This window comes from Leucopleurus acutus, assembly GCF_964270905.1.
Source record: "Leucopleurus acutus genome assembly, chromosome: 2".
NCBI lineage: Eukaryota > Metazoa > Chordata > Mammalia > Artiodactyla > Delphinidae > Leucopleurus > Leucopleurus acutus.
The window spans coordinates 156,078,503-156,095,824 of NC_139143.1; the positions used below are offsets into that span (position 1 = coordinate 156,078,503).

At 47.4% G+C, this 17,322-nt stretch overlaps 4 protein-coding genes across 6 annotated transcripts in view; 3 read left to right on the top strand and 1 right to left on the bottom strand.

The window, feature by feature from the left end:
* PRDX1 (peroxiredoxin 1) overlaps nucleotides 1-1,464 on the top strand; it is a 45,362-nt gene extending 43,898 nt beyond the window's left edge. For 2 of the 3 annotated variants that reach the window (XM_082833922.1, XM_082833923.1), the window contains exon 6: nucleotides 1,096-1,462. In XM_082833922.1, coding sequence (XP_082690048.1) covers nucleotides 1,096-1,181 — 86 coding nt within the window. In that variant the 3' untranslated portion in view covers nucleotides 1,182-1,462. Of the gene's footprint in view, nucleotides 1-1,095 lie in introns of all 3 variants that reach the window. The other variant, XM_082833921.1, reaches the window with a different exon arrangement.
* A 170-nt stretch (nucleotides 1,465-1,634) lies between these two features.
* Nucleotides 1,635-6,523, bottom strand: MMACHC (metabolism of cobalamin associated C; the record flags this gene model as incomplete). The annotated part of the gene is made up of 4 exons (XM_082833920.1): nucleotides 1,635-2,976; nucleotides 3,582-3,734; nucleotides 4,462-4,656; nucleotides 6,443-6,523. 4 exons carry the CDS (start codon nucleotides 6,521-6,523, stop codon nucleotides 2,563-2,565), a joined length of 843 nt encoding a protein of 280 aa, XP_082690046.1. The 3' UTR covers nucleotides 1,635-2,562.
* Nucleotides 6,524-7,223: 700 nt separating this feature from the next.
* Nucleotides 7,224-9,043, top strand: CCDC163 (CCDC163 homolog; the record flags this gene model as incomplete). Its single annotated transcript, XM_082859521.1, is given in 9 exon segments — nucleotides 7,224-7,301; nucleotides 7,304-7,388; nucleotides 7,391-7,434; nucleotides 7,915-7,996; nucleotides 8,160-8,257; nucleotides 8,261-8,275; nucleotides 8,279-8,376; nucleotides 8,443-8,510; nucleotides 8,790-9,043. Coding segments are annotated over 9 exon segments (822 nt in total).
* A 4,169-nt stretch (nucleotides 9,044-13,212) lies between these two features.
* Nucleotides 13,213-17,322, top strand: part of TESK2 (testis associated actin remodelling kinase 2) — a 129,108-nt gene continuing 124,998 nt past the window's right edge. Inside the window, exon 1 of the mRNA XM_082833903.1 lies at nucleotides 13,213-13,478. The gene's annotated coding sequence lies outside the window, so the exon portion shown is untranslated. The remainder of the gene's footprint in view (nucleotides 13,479-17,322) is intronic.

The following is a 17,322-nucleotide window of genomic DNA, read 5'->3' on the forward strand; positions in this document are numbered from 1 at the left end:
GGTAATTCTATGTTTAGATTCTTGAGGAACTGCCAAACTGTTTTCCACAGCACATGCACCATTTTACTCCCACCAGCAATACCAAGGGCTCTTTACATCCTTCCCAACATTTATTTTCCTTTTTTTTTTTTAAACTATAGCCATTCTAGGGGATGTGAAGTGGTATCTCATTGTAGTTTTGACTAGTGACGGCATGTTTTCATATGTTTATTTGACCATTTGTATATCTTTGGAGATATGTCTTTTTTCAAGTCCTTTGCCCATTTTTGGATTGGGTTGTCTGTTGAGCTGTGGGAGTTCTGGATTTCAATTTTGGCTATTAATCCTTTATCAGATATGATTTATAAATATTTTTTCCCATTCTGTGGGTTGTCTTCACTCACTTCATAATGTCCTTTAATCTACAAAAGTCCTTAATGTCAATCAAGTCCAATTTACCTTATGTTTTTTACTGTTGTTTGCGTTTTCAGTATCATGTCTAAGAATACATTTCCAAATCTAAGGTCATGAAGTTTGACCACCCTGTGTTTTCTTCAAAGAGTTTATGGTTTTAGCTCATATATAGGCTGTTGATCCATTTGCGAGTAAACTTTGTGTGTATGGTATGAATAGATGTCCAATTTCATTGTTTTACATGTGGAAATCCAGCTGTTCCAGCACCATCTGTTGAAGAGCATTTAAGCTTATTTTTCAAAAGGTGCATTTTTGAAGCATACATAAAATTACTGAGAACATATGAATACCCACTTACCTACTACCTACTGTTAACAAAATCGTAATATTTTGCTGTACATGCTTTAGACAGATTATTTTTAGAACAAAGTATAAAGTTGAAGCTGTTACTTAATTTCTTTAAATTTCAGTTACTCTGTGAACAAATTAGGTATCATAGTAATTAGGGCTCTGGTGAGGATTAAATTACATATTTATAGCTTTGAACTAAAAGGCTGAATGATCTCAGACTGCAGGGTAGGTTTCCTGGTGCCTGAATGTTGCTCTTTAGGGCTCACATTTGGTTTTGAGGCATCCACTTGTCCTTGGGAGGGTGGAGCTCACCACTGATCAGGTTATTAATTAGTATCCTTTCTTTTGCAGTGTGCCCAGCTGGCTGGAAGCCTGGCAGTGATACCATCAAGCCTGATGTCCAGAAGAGCAAAGAATATTTCTCTAAGCAGAAGTGAGCACTGGGCCATTTTAGGGCCAGGCTGCAGTAGGTAGCCATGAGAACAAAACCTCTTTTGTACTATTGTCATGCTTAAAACACAAGACCTTGCACTCAGCCCAGATGTGGTGTGGGACAGGACAGGCCTTTCCTGCAGGGGCTGGGGAGGCCAGCCTTTCTTCCTCTGGGGGGAATGGCCTGAGCTGTATTATGGGGCAGGCAAACTGATATGTATAGTAGTAGGTTATCGCTTTTGGTCTTTTGTAGTTTTATTAAACTTGAGCTGAGACCTTTGTTGATTCTTCATTTTAGGGGGACATTAGCCTTTGAGTGTAAGAGGAATTTACTTTTTGCTTTTCCCTCTTTAGGGGAAAATGAGGTGTGAGAGTGTCTCAGAATCAGGAAATTATATTGAGGGGAAATGCAAGTACATACAGAGGATGGACCTCAAAGCAAGGTGTTTCATTTCACCATATCTGGAGAAGAGCAAGGCCTCCTACTACAGTACTGGCCAAGGCACTGCAATTTTTGCTATAGGCTGGGTTGCAGGTTAAGAGCCCAATGAGATTACTGACATTTACTTTTACATTACTGGGAGGGCTGTATGAAAACCTGAAGCTTGGCCTCTTCTGATAAATGCCTGGTACTGGTTCTGTAAAAAGATCAGAGTTAGAGGCTTCAGTACCTTTGGAACTAAAAGGGGGAGGGGGAGACAAACACAGCGCTGGTGTTCATAGGGTAGGTTTCTGTGTCAAAAGCACAGTGCTGAGCACCTCTTGGCTTCCCTGGGTTTCTATCCTTGATTTAAGGGTAGTTCTTATTCTCATATCATTGTCCTGAGGGAGGGTTGTCAGTGGGGCAAAGGTGGATTCCTCCTGGGCTCTTGAGGCTAGGGCAGATTCAGGACTGAGAATCCTTCTGTATATCATGTGGTGCCCTTCTAGACACCTTCCAGACACGGCTACCCCAGCCTACCTATCCCTCCAGTATTCAGACAAGAACTATGAGCGGCAGTATAGGATTCCTGGGGCCTTTAATAATAGCTTATTATATGCCAGGTACTATTTCGTATTTATTCAGTCTCCATAAGAACCCTCTGAGGCAGGTACCGTTATTTAGGGGATAGTTGCTTCTTAAGCCCTGTAACAAGTAGCATCTTGAAGCACTGCAGAGAAATGGTAACAGGTAATAATCCCATATTCCAAGGCAGGTGGCAAGTCTGGATCTGCTTTGGTCTTTTGACCAAACTTCTTTAAGCCTTGTTATCTTCATTTAAGATCTCTACTATAATTCTTTATCAAAAATGATCATCTTGTACCCAATAAAATCTTGTCTAGCCAAATAAGTCCCAGCAGGTGCAACTGTCATAAATGAGGATCCCACAGGGGAGGGGAGGGGTATCAAGGGCCAGAGGATGCAGGTGGTGAGACCCTGGGGCTGAGCCAGCCTCTGCTGGGATTCTGAGGCTTCCTGGGGATGAATGTGGTGAGATGAAGCTCTTGGGATGTAGAACTAGGCTCCTCTGAGGTCTGGGCCAAGCCCAGTAAGGCCAAGCGTTGGGCAGGCGGAGTGGAAAAGTAGGCCTTCTGCTCTTCTGAGTAGCGCTCCTGAGGTGGCACAGCATCCCGGTAAGTCCAGTCACGCCAATGGAAGTTGAAGCGTTCAAGCAGGGTGATCCGGTCAGCTCTTGCAGGTACACAGTCGAGGGGCTTTGTGGGTGGCAGATCTGGCACCTCTATTCCTCGCAGCAGCACGACCCCTCGGATGGCAAACCAGCCCCCAAATCTGGGATGTATGCACACACCTGATATGTGCTGGGGAGTGGGTAAAAAAGAAGACAGTCATGGAGGTCGTCTTGGCACCAAATCCAGCTACCAGCAATGCAAGCTAGGTTTGTTCACTTACTCATTCTCATTTCTCATTCTGAGTCTACATGTGAGCCTCTGTCAGTCCTTGACTGGACTCCTCTATTCCCTCTCCTGGACAACTTTTTTCATGAAGTCACTGACCACAAGGAAACGTTCCTTGAGCTGAACTTCAGCTTCCCAGTCTCACCACTCTAATCACAGCTCTGCCCCCTCCATTCTACCACAAAGACTAAGAACAGACTAGTTCTCTGATGTGTCCCTAGGAACCAGACCCCTGACCGTGGTGCATCTTTGTCCTGGATTGTACCCATCAATTCCTTTACCCAGGGGAGGTGGAAGAATGACACCTGAAATCTTTTTTTTCTTTTGGCTGTGCTTCGCGGTTTGCGGGATTCTCAGTTCCCCAACCAGGTAATGAACCCGGGCCATGGCAGTGAAACCCTGGAATCCTAAACACTAGGCCTCCAGCGAACTCCTGGGACTTGAAATCTTGAGGGATTTTCCTTTCCTTTTCTTTCTCAGCCCCTATTCATTAATATTTACCCTCTGACCTGGGTTCCCCAGGGGTCAGACTCCACATCCTGTCGTTGGTAGTAATAAGCTGCCCCTGCCACATGGGCTGCTGTCTGGGCCAGAATCTTGGGGCGCCGGTTTGGGTGTACCTCGTAGTCAGCGATGATTTCTACTTGCATCTCTGGGAGGCTCTGTGATAGAGAACAAGACGGAAGCTTTTAGCACAAGAAGAATCATGACCATGTCCAACAGAGCCTTAGGTTGTGTTAACACGGCCCTGTCCTCAGAAGTCATGTTTAAAGGGGAAACATGATCTTAAACTTGGAGTGGGGCTGGGGGCTCCAGCGTGAAGAAAACAATATTGTGTCTAAGAGGGCCCATGTTTGAAGGGAAATACAGTCTTGTTCAGAAACCTTTATGAGGGGTGACTTGGCTCTGCCTTCCGGAGGCCCAATGTGGAGGAAGACATGCCCCAGCTTTGGGGAGACCCAATGTATGTGTACGTGTGTATATACATGTAAAGTGTGTAGTGGGGGAGTATTCTGTCCTCAAAAGACCCCAAAGACAGCATAAAGCTTCCAGGTCTAGGGCAAAGAAAGGTGAGAGATGCGTGGGGAATGTTGGGCTTATTCCCATTTCACTTGGAGGCCAAGGGAAATCTGATCATATAGTTGTCCATCAGTGAAGGGTGAGTGAGACTGGTTTCAGACCTGGGGGGCTGCTAGAGGAGGTGGCCAAACCCAGGGTGAGAAGGCAGAATGGGGAGAGATCACATTGTCAAGGCTGGCTTTAGGATACCCTTCTGCCCGGGAAGTGGCTCCTAGCCCTAGGCAGGTCTAGATCCTGCACTAAGCTTCAAGGAGCTGGAAGCAGATGCAGGTTTTGAAGCTGGGGAAGGCTACAGCCAGCCTTGCTCACCTCTCTAACACGGCCCAGGTGGTACGCCACACACTGGTCCACAGGGTCAGTCAGTGGTTGGAGGTGGCAGCTCTGCAGGAAGGGCTTGAGGGCCCGGTCAAACATGGCAGGTGTGCTGAGTACCAGGAAGGCCAGGGTAGGTCCTGGCAGAGGCAGGTGGAAGGCTGGAGGCAGGAGTGCATTGTACCATGCCACCTGGAACAGAAAATTCAGGCCACACAAGAGGGCCAACTTAGGCCTTAGCCAGGCCCATACCTTAGCTTTGCATTCAAGGCTTCATGCATCTTGCCCAGCCTCCATCTTATTCAATCAATGAAATTCTACTGATGTATGATGTGTGTTTATGGGGACGCATCTGAATCTGACAGGGAGTTACAATAGAGAGGCAAAGAATTCATAAAAAACTAAGGACAAAAAAAAATTGATTATATTGTGATTAGTGCAGTAACAGGGCCAGTGAAGGCCCTCTGAAATTTGAAAAGGCTTGGAAGCTGAGTCTTGAAGGCTAGGAAGGAAACTTACAGGCTGACGTGGAGAGGGAGAATCTGGTATGTGTTTTAAATAGGTCCCAGCATAAACAAAGAGGTAAAAAGTGCAAGGCATAGTTGGAGAATAGCAAATTGTCTAGTTTGACAGAAGTGAAGCATCTGTAGAGGGGAGCAGAGGGAGAGAAGCCTGGAGAGATCAGTAGGAGTAAGACTGACTGGCCTTGAATACTACCAATTTGAGGAATATGGGTCTAATTTGGTGACAATGAGGGGCTAGCCATTGAAGATTTAAGGAGTAAACTGACATGATCAGTTTTAGATCAGTCTGGCCGCAGTGTGGAGGATGGAATGGAGGTAAAGTGACAGCAAGTAGATTACTGCAGAAATTCAAATGAGAAATAGTGGCCTGGACCAAGAGCATAGATGGGTTGAATGGAAGGAAATGGATCTGGGATAGGAGACAGATTGCTAACGGTCTCAGTGGCTGATTGTATGTGGAGCTAGGGAGGTGAGAGAAGGAGAAGCTTAGGATGATTGGCAGGGCTGTATATGGCACTGTTCAATACCATAGCTCCCCCTATCCAGGCCTACCTGATTGCACCAGCTAGGCATCCCCACTCTCCCTCATACCTGCCATCCACCACTACTACCTCAACAACTTTATTCAAGCTCTTCCTGATATTTGGGATGTACATAACCTTCCAATCTATGTTTTCATATATAGTTCAACTCCATTTTTTCCAGGGAAGCCTCTCTGAGGCTAGATCCAACCTACTTCTTCCTCTATAATCCTCTCCCAGCACTGCTGTGTGCCACTCAGTGGAAGGGGTGGAGGTGGGCTGCCTCGTAAGCATCAGGCAAAAGGCTCAAGCTGAGTTGACTTAGCTTTGTTTCCAAGCACCGGGTTCAGTGCAGGGGACACTGGATATAGGGAAATGGACCTATGTGAACAAGGATAGGTGGTGATGCCAGACTTCTGTGTCAGGCAAGTGTATAGTTTATATACCCAGCCCAGCACTGGTGACTGGCAACATCATGAATGAAACCTTTTATTGGTAGATGGAACAACCCAGCCAACTGTCTGCTTGCTCAACACCATGAATGCCCTTCGCTAATCAGATGACCAAAATTCTAGCCATGCAAACATTCCAGGCCTTGCCCTCCTCCCAACTCCTTCGGGAAGCTTCCAAAATGACTCTGGCCCCACAGTACCTTTCTTCCTGTAAATTACGTAGGTGACAAAGCCACAGGGTTACTGGATCATATGGTGTCTCCTATTCATCAATCCGGCATTGTATGAGGGTAAAAGGACAAACCTGCAACAGTTCTCTACCCGTTTAGCCCAAGCGCCCGTTGAGACCCTGTCCCGATACGTCAAACGAACACGGGGCCAGAAGAGCTCGGGAAAGTTCAGAGGACTCCAGGGCCTCACGCCGGTGGCACCGAAGCCAACCATACACTTCGCCCTAGCACCACAGTAGGGATAAACCAACCTGGAAGGGGTAAACCTCGAAGCCGAAAGGGCACAACGTGTCCTCAATCTTCTGCTTCAGCTCTGCTACTTGCGGCTCCATAGCGCACGCTACACGCTGAGCCTGCTGGGGAATGGAGTCTCAAGGTAACTCGGGACGTTAAGCTTTGAGGCAGCTTGGACTCCATTTCCCAAGAAATACTGGGATCGGCAGCGGGACTTCGTTGGCTCTGCGCGATGCATCCTGGGACACGTAGTTCATTCGGTCCTTAGAGACAGCCACTACAGAAGCCGAAAGACTCAGTTTCCCGGCAAGCTTCACGGTGGGGCTGTGACTGCGCGTGTTGCTTCTAGGGAAACGTAGTTCGGTAGCCTGCATCACCAGCTGTCTCCAGTAGAGGTGAACTCAGTTTCCCAAGTGGCACCGCGGAGACAAGTGCGAAGGCGAGCTTTCCCGGCCTACCGTAAGGTTTGAACCGGGCGGCGGCAGTAGTTCGGTGTGATGGCGCAAGTGTCGTGCGTCTGGAGAGGTCTCGACCAAGATTCGGTACCTTTTAACTCCCACCTGATATCTGCGTATCAGGGCATCCCGCTTTTCCACCAGTTCCCCAAGGACGTTGCTCCCCTGACTAGTCCCAGAGGCGTAGTTTTGGTCTGATACTGCATCCTTACCTTTATTATTGCATCCCCCACTCACCTCTTTAGATCTGACGTTGTGATCTTTCCTGGGCTGTGCCTTGGGTGCCCACAGTTGGGAGAGCAAGGGCACAAGATGCCAGGGAGCCAGAGCTCTGCCGCAGGCTATGAGTAGGAGCCTGAGATGGTCTGAGCACCTCGATGCGCTTCTCAATGCTACTGACGGAAATGTGGCCAGGATTAAGGTGAGGGGGCGCCTGAGTCCCCCGCCCTCTGGTTTAGGGGCTGTGGGTTAAGGGACTGCAAGACAGAACTCATTGGCCTGTGCATTTGTTTTTTTGTAGCAAAGGCTGTATCCCCTTGGAGTCTCCACCACGGGTATTGTTCCTTTTTCTACCTATCCCTCAGCCTTTTCTCTTTCCAGAATCTGCCTTTTTCCAGTGCCTATGCCGTCCACTAGTCCTTGCAAATTCCAGCTTTTTATTTTCCTGAACAAACGTTTCGCCCCCCCACCCCCCCAATAGGCTTTGCACTCGTCCCTTCCTTATTCCCTCAGCAGGAGACCTGACTGGGACCTGGATTTCCCCTCATTACTTGCCTCCCCAGTCAGGAGTCCAAGCTCAACAGCCTTGGGCTCTAGAGACTCCCATTGTCCCAGAGAGACTAAGTTGGGCTGAGGCCCGTAGTGCATCTTCTCTCTGGGATGAATTTACTATTCTTCGATCCCAGCTTCGATCCCAGGCTCAGGTGAGGCATGGAATCCTAGGTGAGTATGTTTGGGGTTTGCATGAGATGAGGATACCAGGGGTTGGGGGAGCCCCTTGCATAATAGCTCATGTGGTTTTTCTGCCTGGGTAGGTGACTGAGGCACTAAGGCAGGCTGTGCAGGGCCTGCTGGAAGAGCGAGAGCAGCAGAAGTACCAGATCTCTGCCCTAGAAGGTATCTGATCAGTTCTTTTCTTCATATACACAGTCTCATATGTGTGAACACATTTTGTTGCACTCCTGTTGTGTGTGTGCTTGTGTCTTGATTTGCAAGTGGAGTCTCTAGGCTCATGTGTGAAGTTCTTAGAGGGGCTGATCCCCAACTTGTCCCACTACAGCATCACTAAGGTTGCTGCAGGGGGGCCCAGAGCAAAGGGTCCTTCTCCTGGAGCAACGCCTGGAGGGGCTGAGAAGGGAACTGCAGGGCCTTCGAAGCTAGGTACAGGAACAGGCGTGAGCCCAAATACAAACAGGACCACAAAAGTGCAGTGCTACCAGTGGCCTTCGAGTAAGTGATGGGCAAAACCTCGCCTTCTTCAGGCCTCTGAACTCCTGGTACTCTGGTAGCCTCCTCTGGGCTTGTTAATTGGCTTTAGAATGACACTGCTGTCATTCCTGCAGGCTGCAACTGCTGTGGGAGGAGTCAGAGATTCTTTGGGAGGAATTGAAGTTGCTGCAGGACCAGCTGAGTGAGTAAAAGATTGGGGGTGGTATGAAGTCACCTGTTCCCTTTTCTGGAAAGCCTTCTTGCTTTCCTAATAAATGACCATAGCTCTGACTGCTTGAGCTTCCTAGAAATCTGGCCAAATATTTTGTCTTCCCTCTCATGGTGTGAGTCTAGTCTCCCCAGTCAGCTTGGAAACTTCTCAGCAGCTGGACCAGAATGCTTCTGTCCTAGTTTTCAGTGCCAGAGAAGGGGAAGGAAGGAAGTTGGAGAACATCCCCCTTACATTTTCTCTCATCCACAGGCCAGCACCAGGAGCTGCTGCTGAAACAGATGACTGAGGGGCGGCAAGCTCAGGCCCACAGCTGGAAGGTAGGACCAGGATCGGACCTATCTGTTCACATCTCCCTTTGGAGGCCCCGTCCTTTCTCTGTCTATCCTGTTTTGCTGGCGGGCCAGGATACCCTCTCCTATCTCTATCTCTTTCCTTCTCTTCCCTGTGCTGACTCCACCTGCCTCCAAAGCTCTTCTTCCCAAGCCCTCTGCTCCAGGCCATGAGAAACTATCTTTGTCCACATGAGGGTTCCAAGTGTGCTGAAGAGGCTAATTGTGGAGAGGGGGAGTTGCTTCTGGAGAGGGAGAGGTTTGGTCCTACCTGGGCCCATGGTCTGGCAGATGTTGGATCAGCTGGAAAGTGGCCAGGAGGGCAAAAGTCACACCCTGGAGACTGCCAGGACAGAGGTCCAGGATGCCCGGTGGGAGCACGACCCCCTCAGGTCAGGGAGTGTGGGTGCTTGCGGTAGTGGAAGGGATTCGTCTCACAGAGACTAGGCACTAGGGACCAAAGTTCAGCTAGCTATCTTAAATTTGAAATGGGCTGGTAGGGGTGGTATGGTAGGGGTTGCAGCCCATACGGGCAGTACTGGGCATTCTTTACTTGACACAGAGTCACCGAGGTATTTCTATATATTTGGAGGATAAAGGGGGAGGGGACTGGAGTCCTAGCCTCAGGAAGGAGGACAGTTCTGTGCTGGGAGGGCCCCCTTGACCCACCATCACCGTCTCTGCCTCTGATTCTTTCCCCTTTGCAGGACCTCCGTTCACGTCCTCCAGTCTAAGCTGCCCCTGGCTGCCACCTTCGCCATGTCTCTTTCTTCATCTAGCTCTGAAGTCAGTCTTCCAGACAGTAACAGTAGTTGGGAACTTTTAAGGTAGCTAGGTGGGGGTAAGGCATGGATCTTGGGGAAGCTGAATCTGAATGGTGCCTGGATGCCAGCTGCCTAATTGTTTGACATTGGGTAGAATGGAGTCTCTGCCTCTTTCTTTGTGAATCCATCAACCTCCGTTGCTCCTTATCCCGAGTCAGGCCTTTATGTCCTTCCCCATCAGGGCCCACAGCCTAGGTCTGTATGTATCACAGTGCTTGCTGATGATTTGTTCTCTCTTCCCTTTCTTTCCTCTTAGATCTCCAGAGGCATACCCTTTCTAACCTGCAGCCCAGCAGCTTTCAGCTCCAGGCCCAGAGCCCTATACTTTAAGGGCCCCAAGATGCTCCTGAGTGACTGTAAGGACTTCTAAGAGCAGTAGGATGATGTCTTCTTTGCTCACCTTCCCTTCCAAGGTCCTGTTTCTGGGTCCCCTTCCCCTCCCCTCTTGATCTAGCTGGTGTTTGCCCTCCCTACTGAGGTTTGTCACTGCCTGTCCAGCCTTACCCACAAGCAATAAAATGGTTTAATCCTGCCTGATGTGTTTTCTGTGAATCAGCACCCACATGGGATAGACTCAGCTGTACCTGTGACTTGACTGCTTCCTGTCACCTCTCTCTCTGAAATCCAAGTTCATAGACATTTATAACTGTATCTTCTGAGTGCAAGCCCTGTGCTCAGTGGACGTTGGAAGGAAGAGCTCCCATTCTGGTGGGTAGAATGAGGTAGGACAATGCTCTGGGGCAGTACTGCTATGGGGATGCAGAGGAGGGCAAGACACTCTGGTGGGCCTTTGACCTGGCAAATAGAAGGCTTCCTCTCGTTTTTTTTCAGCTTCTGCCTCTTGAGGCTCACTCTAGCCCCTCCATATTTCTTCATCCTCAGCAGTCCAGGCTGCATTTCTGCAGCAGTCTCCTCCTTAGTGTCTCTTCTTTCAGTCTCTACCTCTAGTCCAATGGCGTTCAGGGCTTTTTGACTGTGACCTCCAGTAAGAAATACAGTTTACATTGTAGCATAGTAAATATAAATGTATGTATTTATTAACTGAAACAAATTTTATGATTCAATACTATTCTTTAAATTTTTTTTTTTGATGATGAGAAACAATGCTGTATTTAACTTAATTAATTAATTTATTTATTTTTGCGGTACGCGGGCCTTTCACTGTTGTGGCCTCTCCCGTTGCGGAGCACAGGCTCTGGACGCACAGGCTCAGCGGCCGTGGCTCACGGGCCCAGCTGCTCCGCGGCATGTGGGATCTTCCCAGACCGGGGCGCGAACCCGTGTCCCCTGCATCAGCAGGTGGACTCTCAACCACTGCGCCACCAGGGAAGCCCTTATTCAATACTATTCTTACTAAGAGTTATGCACTCTGATATTTCCTATTATATTTTTTAAAATGCTTTGTGGCTATTGGTTCTGATCCTTCTACCACTTGGTTGCTCTCTGGAAGTATACCTTCCTGGGTAGACTTAGGGAAGCTTTACTTTTTCCTTACCTGGGCTTTGTGTTCTAAACAGTGCAGTCCAGGGTTTCCCTAGAAGTAGCAGCATCTCACTGTGGTCTCATTAGGTCTCTTCCAGTGCTAAATACAGCCCAAAAAATAATGTCATTTATCCACCAAGTGGATGTTTATTGAGCATAATACATAACAGTCCTGGTATATATTTGTCCTAAGCTAAGATGTGCAGTGGACTCCCATCTCTTAGCTCAGTCTAGCTGGGAAGAGGAGACAGTTATCTGAAATAAAAGCATAATAAAAGGCTGGGGTGAGTAGAGCAGGAACTACTTCCTGTTTTGGGGTACATTCAAGGCCCTGGCCTAATCAGCAGACAGGTCATGAAGGGTGGGCCTTTGACACCTGAATAGCTATAAGGCAATCCTCATGTTTTCTTCCCCCTCAGCATTAGGGAGATTGATGAGAATGGAATGGTAGAGATTAGACCTGGGTCCAACAGAACCTGTTCAAAAAAACAAAACCCAAAAGTTCCCATGAAGGCTCATCTTCCTGCTGAAGCAGATACAAGGAACCCCTGTCTTTGACATCTTTTACTGGGCAGGTGATATATCTGGCATAATGGCACTATTTAATCTACTTGCTACCAGTGCTCTACTTATTTATCAACTACTTTGCATCAAGGTCTGTGGAAGACAGGTTTGCAAGGGTGCCAGGGCTCCAACAGAAACATTAAATAGCAATGTGGAACAATGGTATTTGAACAGTCACCAGGTGGCAGCACATGATTTGTTGCCAGGTGAATGATACAGAAAAGGCTTGCCAAGGGGACTGGGTGATGGTGACCTCTTTTCTCCCTTTAGAGATCCTGTGAGCTATGAATCTTCCTAAAACAGTGTCCTGTAAAGGCTACTCTCCTGCTAAAGAACCTCTGATAATTCTCCCAGCATAAAAAAGAAAGGACAAGTTTGGCATTTAAGCTGAACCCACATTTAACCTCTTATCTCTGCCTTCTATCTCTTACCACACATCTTTCTTAAACTTTATTGCCACCAAAAATGCACACCACCTATACTCCAACTGTTCAAATTCCACTCATCTGTCAAGACCCTTGCAACAGGAGGCAAGTCTAAAGATGGCACAAAGGAGGTCTCTAACCCCAGGGAACGTGGGTGCAGGAAGGCCATACTCCACTGTTTGCCTGCTCTTGCCCTGGAAGCTTCAATCTGCTCAGGCTCATACCTTGATGGCATGAGGTCCAGGCGTATGGAAAGCATGAGGAAATATGTGCCTGTTGAACAGCTGAATAGCATTCTTATTCTCTAACCTGTTCTCAAGCCAGCTCAAGTGTTAACCTCCTGGAAGAAGGCTTCACCAAATCGAATCTCTTAGTTTAGAGGTATTGCTCGCTCAGCATTTATACCCATTGCTCTTACTATCTCAAGTCGCTAATAATTGTTTATTTCAGTTTTCCCTCCACACTATAGTGAGATCCTGTCCGACTCTGCGTTCATACGGCTTTTGCCTACTCAAGTCCTTATTCAGCTATATCTTCACGAAGCCAAAAGCCGCGCCAGTAGAATCCATTTTCTGTTGCCTCTATCAATTACCAAGCGCTTATATGTTTGGCATTTTGATTGGCCCATTTTGTGTTTACTCTCCCGCCCTCTGAGAGGCTCCTGGGCTCGGGTTTTCCCCAGGTGTATTCCCTCCTCCTTGGTTCCGCCCTTGGTTCCGCCTTTCCCGCACACTGCCTTTTCTGTTTTTACTTCTACTTCCTTCCTATTGGTTCCCTTCGTCCTCCGGAGTTGGCGCTTTGGGCTGATGATTGGCTTTTCTGAACGCCCATTGTGTCCACCCTCATACCACGTGGCATTCCTAGTGCTAATTGGGCAATTCCACTAGCTCGTTTTTCCAGGATTAACGATTGATTGGCTGCTCTGAGGGAGGGCTTGAGAAGAGGGGCGTGACCGTTGAAACCCCGCCCCTAGCTTCCCTGCCCGTTTGGGCAGGAGTTTCAGTCGCTCGCGGCCGGGCAGCCCAGGGCTCTTCCAGCTGCGCTCATTGGCTCGCCGGCCGGATCATTCTCCTGGCCTCGCCGAACAGGCGAGGGGAGCGGCCCCGGCTGCGGGGTCATGGCAGTAGCCTCCTCGTCCTCCGCCGCCGCTGGCCCAGCCGAGTCGCCGGCTTCTGCGCGAGGGAGCCCTACCGCCTCCGCAGGCTAAGAGCCGCTGCCGCCTCCGAGCTGTGAGGGCTACTATGCTCCCTCTTTGCCTCCGCCTCCCCCTCCCGCCCGCGCAGGCACCCCTCTGGCTGCTCAGTCCCGCCTCAGGTAACGCCAAGAGAGCGCGTGGGGCACTAACCCAGGGCACCCCGGCCCGCGTGCGCGGCTACCGCCCGCATGGGCTTAGGAGCATTGGTGCTCCGGTCTTTTAGCACTGGCAAGACTCCTTCGCTTCCCGGAGCCTCCTCTCAGCGGCTGGGGACACTCCTCGACCCCTTCCCCTACTCTTTTCACTTCCTTCAGGGTCCCGGGACGGCTTCTTACCCCTGCCCCGCGCCTTCTCCCTCCCCACCTTAGAGGCCCGGAACCCGTAGAAATTCCTTCGTATCTGGGACTTGGTCCCCGACTCCTTCAGGCTCTTTCCCCACTTCAGAGACTCAGGACTTATTCATTTCGTCGCAGAACTCCCGTTTCTGAGACCTCCAGCTCCACCCTGTCAGCTCGCTCAGAGATCTGGACTCCCTCACTTTTTTTCTCAAACGTAACACCCTCGAAAACACCCACTTCTACCCTCGAAAGATACTTCCCTCCCCTCAGACACTACTGACTCCTTTTTTTCACTCCTCCCCTGTCATCCCTCCTCTCCGCATCTTTCCTTTTCCCTCCTCTGCCTTTTACCCTTAACTTTGAACACTCTGGACTAAGCCAGTATTCAGATTTAGCTAGAAGTGAAACCGGGTTTGTCGAATTTAAAAACCTTTCAATGTATCCCTCTGAAAAAAACTTTGCTAAATAATTTGGACTTTATTCTGTAGGTATGGGGAGCCATTGAAGCTTTTAAGCAGGAGTTTGGTATGGTTGATTATCTCTGGTGAAAATATGGAGGAAGAATTCAAAGTGAAGAGCGTGGAGGCAGAAAGCCTAGGTAGGCAGGAAAGTAGTGTGCTAATCCAGGTCAGAGGGGAATAGTGGTAGGAAAATGAAGAGAATGGCATGCAGTTCCATGAGGTTTCAAAATAGAGTTGACTGTATGATTCCATTTATACGAAATGTCCAGAGTAGGCAAAACTAAAGAAACAGAATGTAGATTAGTGATTGCCTATGGCTGGAGTTGGGGGTAGTACACACATGCAACAAGACCTAGGAGTAGGGTCATGGGGTATATGCACTTTAACTTCATAAGATATCAGATTGTTTTCCAAAGTGGTTGCAGCAATTTACACTCCTATAGCAGAGTATGAATGTTATCACTGCTTCATATTCTTATTAGTATTTGGTAGTATCTGACATTTAAATTTCTACCAATTTAGGGGGTATAAAAAGGTACTGTGGTCTTTATTTGCATTTCCCGAATTATTAATAATGTTGAATATCTTGTGTTTCCCAATTTGGTTTCTTCTGTGAATTGCTTGTTAAGTCTCTTGCCCATTTTTCTACTTTGTGGGGTTTTTTCTTACTAAGTTCTAAAAGTTTTTTTAAATATACTTTGAGTACAATTAGTTACAAAAATTCTCTTCTGATCTGTAACTTGTATTTTCACTTTTGTCTTTTAATAAATAGTATTTATTATGAAAAAATAGAGTTGAGAGAATTAGTGGGGGATTTCTAACTTGGCTGATGGGATGGATTGATAGTGTTAATTGAAATAGGGAACATAAAGAAGCAATTTTGAGGGGAGGTAATGTGGTTTTGGACAAGTTTAGTTTGAGGTGTTTTTCAGGTATCATTGTGGGTAGATGGAAATTTGGGTCTGAAAACTGGGAGAAAGTTTGGAACTGAATACATATATTTGAGGGTCAACAAAGAGTATATGGGGGATGTTTGAAGCCTTAGTATGGGGTGGTAATACTGAAAGAAGAGAAGAAAAGGGCTGTGGACCAGAAGGAATATCATTGTTTGAAGGGTAATAGACACTGAGAAAGAGAGGTTAAAACAGTGGGACAAGAACTAGAACAGAATGGCATTATGATAGAAGCCAAAGGAAGAAAGGGTTTCAAGAAGGGAGAGGGCGACCATCAGTGTATGATGTGGTGTATGACCAGTAGAATGAGAATTCGGAAGAAACCACTGAATTTAGTAATTAGGAGATCACTTGCTTTCTTTGAAAGACACTTTAGATAGCGTGATGGTGGGAATGATGGCAGTAGTCAGATTGTGATGGATTGAGGAGCAAATGTGAGACGGTAAAATTACTCTTTCAACAACTGTGATTATGAAGGAGAGCTGATAGTAGTGAAACACCTTTATTGAGGTTATGCTATATGCCAGGTATCATAAAGATGCGTTATAGATCACAACAGCCTTGTTTATGTATCAGTATCCCTCTTTTACAGTTGGGAAGCTATAGGCAAGAATTTGAAAAAGTCTGTCTAGCTCTGAAACCTGTGTTCTTTCCACTATGGCACATGTGTGTTTTTCTTTTTAGTATGGTAAGTTGAGGGGAAATTTTATTTAGGAGATACGTTGGGCATTTCATTCTTTGACACCAAAAGGATAGACATCGAGATGGATAATGATGTGGTAGGAGAGAAGGAAGGTGAGAGAGTTTAAAAGATGGTTTTATTTTGTTGATGTGATAAGTTATCTGTGGAGACGTCAATTATCTTTGGAGACTGAAGGAACTATGGTGAGTTTCTGGCTTGAGTGTTATGGCCATGGAAATATTCAATGGAAAATGAAAGAGGAATGGATTAAGGATTCTTCTTTTAATTAATTAATTTATTTTTATTTTTGGCTGCGTTGGGTCTTCGTTGCTGCACGTGGGCTTTCTCTAGTTGCGGCGAGCGGGAACTACTCTTCATTCAGTGTGCAGGCTTCTCGTTGCGGAGCACAGGCTCTAGGCATGTGGGCTCAGTAGTTGTGGCTCGCAGGCTCAGTAGTTGTGGTGCACAGGCTTAGTTGCTCTGTGGCATGTGGGATCTTCCCGGACCAGGGCTCGAACCTGTGTCCCCTGCATTGGCAGGCGTATTCTTAACCACTGCGCCACCAGGGAGGGAAGTCCCTGGATTAAGGATTAAATAAAAAAGATTGCTGACACATTTAAGCCAAGTTAAAGTTAGAAATGTATATTTGTAGTGGGGCCCAGGAGCATGCATTTTGCACTCCAGCAGCCTAAGAGCAAGAGGGCAAAAAAGATGATTGGGTTGATCCAGAATTGGAATTTACAAGAAAGAAAGGTAAAATGGAGAGTAATTTTACATTGCTAGTGATAGTGTGGGAGGTATGATGGTATGATGCACTTTGAGCGTCAGCTGGGGCTGTGAGAAATAAAACCTTCTTTGGGGCTGGTGTACTTGGAAAATAAGGAGACAATCAGAAATGTGGTTGAAGACTAGGTTTTGTAAGAAAAACAGAATGAGAAAGCTGAGAGTTCAGTATAAATATAGTTTCAAGGTAAAACAAAAAACAGTGTAGGGACTTCCCTGATGGCGCAGTGGTTAAGAATCCGCCCACCAATGCAGGGGACACGTGTTCGAGCCCTGGTCTGGGAATATCCCACATGCCGCGGAGCAACTAAGTCTGTGTGCCACAACTACTGAGCCTGCACTCTAGAGCCTGCGAGCCACAACTACTGAAGCCCGCGTGCCTAGAGCCCATGCTCCGCAACACGAGAAACCACCACAATGAGAAGACTGCGCACCACAATGGACTAGCCCCCACTCGCTGCAACTATAGAAAGCCCATGTACAGCAACAAAGACCCAACGCAGCCAAAATAAATGAATGAACAAATGAATAAATAAGTAAATAAATAAACTTAAAAAAAAAAAACCAGAGTGTAACTGTCTCAGTGCTGTTGAAGGGGAATAGACGTATAGATTATTGAAGTAGTGGGAGGTTAAGGGGCTATAAAGGATATTGATATGTCATCAGTATGGATGTCATAGTTGCCCACTATGAAGCGGGAAATGGAACAGAGAAGATATTGGGTCCTATATGTGGGGCTGCTCAGA